Source organism: Adiantum capillus-veneris, chromosome 11 (genome assembly GCF_014529385.1).
Source record: "Adiantum capillus-veneris isolate H3 chromosome 11, ASM1452938v2, whole genome shotgun sequence".
In the NCBI taxonomy this organism is placed as follows: domain Eukaryota; kingdom Viridiplantae; phylum Streptophyta; class Polypodiopsida; order Polypodiales; family Pteridaceae; genus Adiantum; species Adiantum capillus-veneris.
The window spans coordinates 6,338,305-6,348,262 of record NC_140941.1 but is presented as its reverse complement, the minus strand read 5'-3'; the positions used below and the strand labels follow the sequence as shown (position 1 = coordinate 6,348,262).

The window sequence follows — 9,958 nt, the reverse complement described above, 5'->3', positions numbered from 1 at the left end:
GCATTGTACAGATCAGTAGTAGGGCATGTACACACCCCGGAGGGACGTTCTACACCGGTTCACTCCACTATTGGGGTGAAGTAGGTCTGCCTGCTCTCTCCTACTCTTTTCGGTATGTATGTGGATGAGGTTTTTGACTACATTGACAACGATAGGGATAAAGGTGATCAGTTGGCAGGGACATGGATTCCACTTTTGTTATATGCTGATGAAATAGTGTTGATCTCCGAATCCCCAGAAGGAATGCAACGTCAATTGGATGCTTTGCATACGTTTGCCCACGAAAGTGGTTTGTCTGTCAGCCTGGGTAAAACCAAGGTTATGGTGTTTAATACCACCCCACAGTGGATCAGGAGGTTAGCACCTACATTCACATACGGCCAGGAGACTGTGGAGTACACAGACGCATACACTTACCTTGGAGTGGTTACTTACTAGAGCCCACGCAGCATTGGGTAGATTGGAGAGGGAGGATATGTTCGTAGGTTCAATTTCAAGAGCCCCGGACGAAGCTCTGGCTCTTTGACACCTTGGTGGCTTCAGCATTGCTCTATGGAACCGACATATGGGGACCTTCACTGGATCACCACGGGAGGCCGGGTCGCTCAGATGGATGGGGGAACATGGAGAAACCTCTCGTCTCTATGATCTCACGGCTCATTAGAGCCGAGGCATCAGTACCACGGGCCATTATCCGAGCAGAGCTAACGCCCCCCCCCCCCCCCCCCCCCCCAACTTGTGGTGGAGACGCTCACCAGATCAGTCTCCTTCATAAACCGCACATGGGCACTTCCTAGAGACAGATATGCTCGCATAGCACTTAATTTCTCTCGACAGCTAGCCATACAAGGAGATACAACATGCTGGTATGGGGAGATGAAAGCCCACATCTCACCCAGCTGAACATCAAGCAAAGCCTCAGGACCTTGGATTGTGCAAGTAAAAACTTGCCGCTGCCACCACCAAACGGGTGGAAATGTCTCAAGGCACCTTCACGTGTGCAATTTGGTCCAAATACTGAACAACCTATATCTATACAACTGTCAGAGTGATTTGCTTCTGAGAAAAAAATGAAATTTATGTTGGCCAATTACACATAGCCACTGTTTAACCAAGGAGCCCCCATTATGGGGGCTGATTGAAAGAGAGCACTCTAAACCAGCTGTTTCTATGAAGTGCCTTCACAACAGTCGGACCACAGACACTGCTGACCTCTCTGCCAGCTCACAGTGCCAAAAACTTGCACAGTCTTACATAGTTGCGTATTGCCCTGAATGACAAAAACATGTACTGCCCGAGTAGCTGAACTTACTGGAGCCTTCATACAGCCTCAGATTCCTGACGCTCACCACGACTGTTACAGCTCCCCCTTTACCTCTCCCTTCAGTACGGAAACATATAAATTAAATCCTTGGCAAAGAGGCTACTTGTGTCTAAAACCGCCGCATTTCTTTCGGAGGCTTGAAGTTCAGAGGATGTGTCTCTGGAGTCGCATTCTCATCCTCTTTCCACATCTTTATTGTCTTGTCAGCCTCACAAGTAACCAGCCTCGTCCCTGTAACATCGAAGGACGATGCATAGATGCCTGCTTCACTGTCAAGGGATCCTGCAAAACACATACCATACATTCAGCCACTGTGCCTACAACCTTCAACACCATGAGACACGATACCAAAATCCATAAGACACAATATCACAAACATAACAGATCAAGAAAGTTACCCACCAGGCTGAACAATTGTCTGTGTTTGCTGAAAGTTATGGCCACTTTTCCAATCCCAGAACCAAATGCTTCCATTATCGCCTACAAGATCAGAGCTTCCCATCTGAGTTGTCTGCCCTACACATTGCCTAAACCTTAGTATAATTACGTTGAACATACCTCCTGATACCAGCACATTCTCTTCATTTATGGCCATGCAATTCACAATTGTCCGTTGTTGCGCCCTGTTAATAAACAAATTCTTAGAAAATCTACTCCTGAACAAAAACTTTTGAATATTCATTGCACTCGCACTGGAGCCGATAAAGACGGAAAAAAGCAGCCGCGTACACACATGCTGCAAGCCCATACAGCACGCTTACTCTTTTCCCCTTCAATGCAAAGAATTACCACAACTCAGGCTAAAGTTTTCATCACTTACAGCATATTATGTAAAAATTCACCCTTGGGAAGTCTGAACTTCTTGATATTGTCAGCAGAAGCAGATGCAAAAGAGGACCTTTTCAGAGGTAACAAAGTTAGGACTGAGAAGTGATTCTTGATATTAGAAATTGCAAAGAGGTTGTACTCACTCAAAAGGATGCATTGCTAGTGCTCGAACAGATTTCTTATGAAAAGTGAGGGTCGACATGGATTTGCCTGCATAGTAAGCCAGTAGAGATCAGTAACAATGTACCATATTTTGACGCAAGTAAATGAAGCCAAACAACTCCAACCTGCAGCAAGATCCCAGAGTTTGATGGTTGTATCATGAGACCCAGTAACAACTTGAGGGTCCTAGCAAAACAAGAACAAAACGAGGAATATAAAGGAGAACAAATTGAGAACATACATCCTGATAGAAACTTACATACATACCACGGCTTGAGTTATAATTGAGCACACAGTATTTTCATGCCCCGATAAGGCATGAACTTGGGCTTTTGTACGCATATCCCAAACCTGCGCCAAAGTAAGGACAACTGAAACCAGCTCGCACTAATTTGACAAGCGGTGGAGAACTAAGAAGGCTTCAAAACTGCAAACAATTCACTTTAAACTACCCGCAAGAGACCATCACTAACACTAATATAGCCCTTGTTGCTAATAGAAACTCTTAAGAGCAATTACTTTAAAAACCCGTTCCGTCGAAGCAACTTGTACACAAACATAGCCCACATGTATTTTCAGTAAAAGGCATCTGCCAAGGAGAGTTGCATGAAGTACCTACTACAATTTTCCGGAAAACACCCCCAAGTGGACTAGGAGATGACTCTCATGAGTTCTGAGCGGAAGCTTTGGAACAGCTAGGTGGGCCGATGTGAGAACATATTAGTCACGGCTGTGTTAGTTTTAACACATCCAAGGATTTGAGCTGACAGTACTCTGCCCGTTAGACTTCTATGAGGGATGTATGTCTGCAGCATACTATCTCTCGGTAACTAGTCCATTGGTACACCTGGATGGGTTTGATGTGAAAGGTCAAACCAAGTTGTAATGGCCCATGATTGACCTCTGCACGAGTCTAATGTGAAAGGTTGGACCAGGAGGTGAATCCAATGTGAAATGTTGGATCAGGATACTACGTCCAATGAGAAATGTTGGACCAGCATGAATGTGAAACGTTGAGCCAGTATCCATGTTGATAGTCAATGAATGCATTATGGTGTCTAGGCCATACTCTGTAGTGATGCAATGACATGATAATTCACATACATGTTTGTAAGTCCTGCTTACTAAACTTCTAATTTGTCTACATGTGTAATTGGAGATGATTACACTTCTTTGAAGGGGAGGGGAAGTCACAGATTTTGGACATTGCAGGGCTGATCTGCAGCTGTCACCAATTTGGCCCATAGCCAGGAACAACGTTAAATATCTACAAGTGTTGAATGCATTGATATGCTTGTTGGATTTCTAGGAATCACTTGAGAAACTGCAAGAGAGTTGCAGGAAATTATGCTACTTGTGACGCTACAGAAGCTTGACCTATGCAGGGCGCTCTGGAGAAGGGAAACCGGCAGAGCATGCATAAAAGAATGCAGGGAAAGGGGCAAGTCTATTGGCACCTAGCAACTGGCATAGCATGCAAGCAGGTGGACACTCACAAGTCCATGCATGGGAAGTGGGAGTCCTTACATGGCAAGTGGCAGTCCATGCAAGTTAGCTAGAGTCCTTGCATGGGAGGTGGCAATTCAAGGAAGGCGACCCTAGTGAAGGGCAGTTCAAGCATGAGAGGTGCATGGCAGCCCCAAAATTGCGAAGTTCAGCCAGGGTGACCACACACACAGGCACTGGGAGTTCAGGAATGGCCAGTTGTCCAAAACAGCCCATCAGAGCCTCATTCAAAAAAAGAAAGTGCACACACTTGGCACTTAGGCTATGTGTAAACACACACACACACACACACACACACACATCTCTATTTAGAGGGCTGATTTAGCCAATTGCAAGGTTTCTAATCTGCTGGCACTCTCTCTCTCTCTCTCTCTCTCTCTCTCTCTCTCTCTACACGAGGAGGACATGGATAGAGCCGATACAGGAGTTGGGCACAAAGATGGCTTTCTACAGAGAGCATCTTCTCCACCTCACGGGGGATGGGTTTGTGATTCGACCTAGCTATATGGACATGCATCTTTCTCATGGTTTGCGTTGTGCCATTGGCCAGATACGCACACCCTCACATCAGCTCGAGATTGAGACTGGCAGATTCAGAGGGACACCAGCAGATAGCAAGATATGCCACTTACGCCATCTAGAGCCAGAGACAGAGAGGTACAGTACATATGTCATTGCACAGTGTATGAGATACGAGGCCGTTTTCATTGTCTATTCAGAGAAGGTTTTGGGCCTCTATCTAGGGTCATGAGTTATGAGGATCGGAGATGTCTGGGGCTATATCTACTTGAGTTACACAGGCATAGAGAAACTTTACTGAGGAGAGCTGAAGAGAGACAATCCTAGAGACAGATCACAGATTTCTTTACACTAGATACTGAACACCCAAAAGAACAGACAGAGGAGCAGCCAACAGTGGAGAGGTCTTACCCGCACCACTGGCATTCTCATAGACCGAGCATTGGAGCTAGGGAGATCTAGACGACCCCGATGGAGAAGAGCAGCTACACACTTTCGAAGGAGGCTACAACAAAGGATTCGAGCCATTCTTTTTCGTCGTCCAGAGTGCAGATGAGGATGGATCTCTACTTCCCTCCCATATTGTCTACACATTGTACTGCTTAGTTCACACATTTCACGCCTTTCACCTTTCACACCTATCAACTTAGTTTAGGATTCCGCAGTATTTATATTTTGTTATCCTAGTTTAATTTTTTTGCTAATCTGACTTTGTATCAGATACACCGCATTGTAACTTTCTGGTCTCATAGGTCAGTTTGGCCTTTTGTAGACTTTAATATGACATTTCATTTCATTTCTCTCTCTTTCTCTCTCTCTCTCTCTCTCTCTCTCTCTCTCTCTCTCTGCCCTCACAGAGGTAGGGCACCATCTCTGATGAGCTTTGTACTATTGAAATTTTACATGAATAAAAGAAATACCTAAAGATACAGGGGCCAGTACCGCATAGGGAAGGAACTCCACCTCTCCATCTCTTTCGATCCCATCTCTATCTCTCAGTCTCTCTATCTCTCAATTACTATCTACATTATTATGTGCTGAAATTTTGGTTTACAAAGCTGAAAATTAATGATTTGTTGTCACGCATTGCCTGGATAGTAGGCCAGCCAAGAAAGATTTTCACTTTCTCAAGGCGGAAGATCAGAAGAAAGCATTGCAGTTTCTTCAGCAGTTCGACAATATCTTTTCACTCAAGAACAGTATCCGTCATCTCATTCAAATAAACATCTTGATGCACTAGAATTTCATTCAGTTCACATTCAAATTTCATTCACTTAGCCATCACATCCAGATCTTGTTGATCTCTAACATAAGTCTAGATGCACTAAGTTCAAATCATTCATCTAACAAAATGTTGCAGTCATTTCATCTTTCTCTACATGTCTCTTAACAATTTACAAATGAAAGAGCACATGTTTTCAATTCAATTAAGAAAATTTACAATTCAGTGCACATTTGTTCATAAAGTCATTTTGCAAAATACCGTCAACCTGTCAGTACCCTAAAATGTCAACGAGAAATCAGTGACCATACTCAATCTAGGCAATCTATGACAAAGGAGTGGAGTGGCTTCCCTCTCGTGCAGTCCGCACCGCACCAGATTCAACCTCCTGATTTTTGGCATAGACACTGCTAATAGCCAAAAAGCTTCAAGGTACAGCTCTCTCTGAAGAGAATTTGCGATGTTCTCCTCCTCCAACCACTTTGCATCGAGGGCCAAAAAGTACCCTTGACCAAATTATCCGGTGGACCTAGCTTACCTTTCTGTTCTTTTCTTGTGTCCTATGACCTATGGGCAACACTCCTCGCCTCCATGTCCTGGCACCTCAATCTAGATCTTTGGAATTCTTTGATCCACCAACTGATTCCCTTTATGTTCTATCCTTGTGCTCTAGGACCTGTGGGTAGCCTCGCTGGCCTTAGCCTCCCCTGTCCGCTGGCACGTCAATTTCAATTGTCCGAAGTTCGAACCCTGGGACACACTTGTCCAAGGTGGCAACGAAAGATGTGATGAGGACCTTGACTCCGATCTAGAACACCTGCAATGCCAAACACATGAACTAGGCACACCTGTGGAGAAGAAAATGAAAATGAAATGAAATGTTATATCAACGTCTTCAAAAGGCCAAAGTGACTTATGAGACCAGAAAGTTACAATGGTGGATCTGATACAAAGTCAGAGTAACAAGATGACAAAATGACAAAATAAAATATTATGGAATCCTAGACTGCTGGGTGTGGACTAGGCAGCTAAAACAGCTAGCTGGCATAGGTAGATCATAGGAGATCTAGCATCGGTCGCTGGCGGATCTCATCAATCTCCTCCATGGTCAGTAGTCTAACCGGGCGTTGTGCATGTCGAGCTAAAGTGGCCTGGATCCTCTGCTGCAGCCTCTGTCGATGTTGTGTAGTCCTCCGCAGTCGTGGCCGTCTGGATCTCCCCAGCACAGTCGCTCGTTCGCTCAGTATGCCTCTGGTGTAAAGCGACGAGCTCTACTGTGGTAGTAACTCCTCCGGGTGTCCAACAGCAGCTCTAAAGAAGTCTGTGATCTGTCTCTGAGACTGGCTAATCTTTCCTCTCATCAGGCTCTCTCTATGTCTACGCAGCTCAAGCAAAAACAAACCCAGGCATCTCTGATCCTCGTACCGCATGACTCTAGAGAATGGTCCAAAGCCCTCTTTGAACAAGCAATGGAAGCGGCCTCGTATCTCGTAGTAGACGAGGCAGTGGCATGTGTAGTGCAAGCTCGATGTCACACAGGGGGCATGTCCTGGCCTCTTCTGGTACTCCGCTGTATCTCCCAGTCTCGATCCGCAGCTGGTGTGAAGATGTGCGTATCTGGCCAATAGCACATCGCGCCCCATGAGACAGGTGAGTGTCCATGTATCTGGGCCTCGTCACAAAACCATCCTCCGTAAGCTGGAGGAGATGCTCTCTGTAGAAAGCCATCTTCGTGCCTAGCTCCTGTACTGGCTGTATCCATGTCCTCTTGGTGTCTAGCTGAGTCAAGTCTTGGCGAATGAGCCCGGTGATCTAGGACTGTGTAAGAGTCAGAGAGTGCGCATCCAGTGAGTACTGGAAAGGAGGCAATCTGTCTATGTTGAACCCATGCGTCTGAAACCATGACGTCATCCCCCCATACCAGCATGTTGTATCTCCCTGCACGGCTAACTGTCGAGAGGACTCGAGTGCAAGGCGTGCATATCTGTCTCTGGGGAGTTTCCACATGCAGTGTATGAAGGAGACCGATCTTGTGAGCGCCTCAACCACCAATGGGGAGACAGCTAGCTCTGCTCATATAATAGCACGTGGTACAGAAGTCTTGGCCCTAATGAGCCGCGAGATCATAGAGACTAGAGGCTTCTCCATGTCCCCCCATCCATCACTTCGGCCTGTCCTCCCGTGATGGTCCAGTGAAGGCCCCCAAATCTCAGCTCCATAGAGCAATACAGAATCCACCAAAGTGTCAAAAGAGCCAGAGCTTCGTCCGAGGCTCCTGAAACACGACCTGTGAACACATCCTTTCCAATTTACCCAATGCTGCATGGGCTCTGGTCAATCGAGTCTCTGCTGCCCTCCTCAGTGAAAACCACTCCAAGGTATCTGTATACTCCACCTTCTCCTGTCCGTATGTGAAAGCGGGCGTTGACCTCCTGATCCACTGTGGGGTGGTATTAAATACCATGACCTTGGTTTTGCCAAGGTTGACGGACAAACCACTTTCTTGGGCAAACCTATGCAAAGCATCCAGGTGACGTTGCATCCCCTCCGGAGAGTCAAAGATCAAAACAATATCATCAGCATATAACAGTAGTGGAATCCATGTCCCCGCCAGCTGTGCACCTCTATCACCATCTCTCTCAATGTAGTCAGAAACCTCATCTACATACATACCAAATAGAGTAGGAGAGAGTGGGCAGCCCTGCTTCACCCCAACAGTGGAGTAAACCGGTGTGGATAGACCCTCTAGAGTGCGTACATGCCCCACTACTGACCTGTATAATGCCATGACCCCCCAAATGAGCTCTGTGGGTACTCCTATCTGCTGTAATCTGCACATCAATCTCGCTCTGGGCACTATGTCAAATGCTTTACGGAAATCCACAAAGCTGCAATTGATCCGTCTCCCACGCGATCTACCCTCCTCAATGATGGCTCTGAGTGTCAAGATATGGTCAAGAGTAGAAAAACCCCTCCTGAAACCTGCCTGCCCGGCTGCGCACATCCCCTCCCTCTCTGCCCATCTACTCAGCTTCTGCTCAAGAATAGATGCGTACAACCGTGCCATTGTGTGTCCAATCATGATGGTGCGATAGTTCCCAGGCTCCATAGGGTCTCCCGACTTGAAGATAGGTACAATAGTAGATAGGCTCCAGGTATCAGGCAAGCCCTCACACATGGCACGGTTAAACATAACTGCTAGAAGCTCTGCTAGTAATCTCTAGCATGCATGAAATGCTCAGCCACTAAGCCATCATGATCATATGCTCTCCCAGTCTTCATCCTGTCAATGGCCTTCCTCACCATCTCAGCGGTGAAAAAAACACGGGTGTGCGGGCATGGATCGGGGGGGTCGGGAAGGAGGGGGCTGCTCAGGAACTGTGTACAAAGATGATGCATACTGGCCCCATGCCTTTGTAGAAGTGATGGCACGGGGGGAACACTCTTCATGAAAGAGCCTCCACGCCTCACGTGAGTCCTCACTCAAGAATAACTAGTATAGATCCTGCTCTAGGCGAGCAAGGAATGCCCTCTTCTTCCGCCGCACTAGGCGTCGAAAGGCGTCGGAAGTCAATCTGTGACTGCCTATGAGTGATGTTCCCCAAAAGCACCTCCCTCTGACGTCTAGTTCTAGTGTCCCGACATTCCTCATCATACCAACTGTTCTGGGGCATGCTCCCTGAACAGCGTCTCTACTCAGGCTGGGTATGTGGGTATGCCTCTGTTGCTGCATCATGTAGTGTCTGTGTCAGTATAGTAGTAAGCTCCTCCAGAGGTCGCCCGGGTTCCTCTGTGCACAAGCGTCTGTAGATCCCATCTATGTATACAGAGTCCGTCTCCCGCGTGAAGGTGTAGCGAGTAGGGGGTGCTGCCCGTAGCCTGTGTGCTACACTAAACTGGAAAGAAATGGTCAGCGATATAATCATATAAGAGCATGATCCACTGCCACACCAACAGGTCTTGGTCCAACCGTGAGCTCCTGAATACTAGAGATGAGGCTTGGTTGTGCCATGACATAGTCCACTGTGCTGGCTCCATGTCTATGTGGGAAGCATGTGAAACATCCCGAAGCAGGAAACCTCTGTAGGCCATTCAAGATGGCTAGTCCATTTGAGGTGCCCATATCTATCAGGTGTCGTCCATACTCAGTATGTTCCGCATCGTGTGATAGTCTAGACAGGCCCGTCTCTACAACATCTAGCTCTCTCATCATCTCCTCTGAAGTATCATAAAACACTGTCTGGTGATGGGCAGTCCTAGCATTGAAGTCCCCTAGAATGATAATGTCACCATCTCTAGAGAACTCCCATATGTCATCATCCAAAATAAAAAAGGGGGACTGTCCTCTGGGTGATGCATAGCCCGACGTACTCGGGAATGTAGAGATATTTGCCTGT

General features: G+C 46.7%; 1 protein-coding gene across 1 annotated transcript in view; it reads right to left on the bottom strand.

The window, feature by feature from the left end:
* Positions 1-1,031: 1,031 nt before the first annotated feature.
* PRL1 (pleiotropic regulatory locus 1) overlaps positions 1,032-9,958 on the bottom strand; it is a 90,718-nt gene continuing 81,791 nt past the window's right edge. The window contains exons 11-17 of the mRNA XM_086522797.1: positions 2,582-2,665; positions 2,440-2,500; positions 2,296-2,362; positions 2,145-2,222; positions 1,883-1,947; positions 1,727-1,804; positions 1,032-1,606 (exon numbers count right to left, since the gene is read on the bottom strand). Of these exons, the coding sequence (XP_086378923.1) occupies positions 1,434-1,606; positions 1,727-1,804; positions 1,883-1,947; positions 2,145-2,222; positions 2,296-2,362; positions 2,440-2,500; positions 2,582-2,665 (606 nt within the window). The 3' untranslated portion in view covers positions 1,032-1,433. The remainder of the gene's footprint in view (positions 1,607-1,726; positions 1,805-1,882; positions 1,948-2,144; positions 2,223-2,295; positions 2,363-2,439; positions 2,501-2,581; positions 2,666-9,958) is intronic.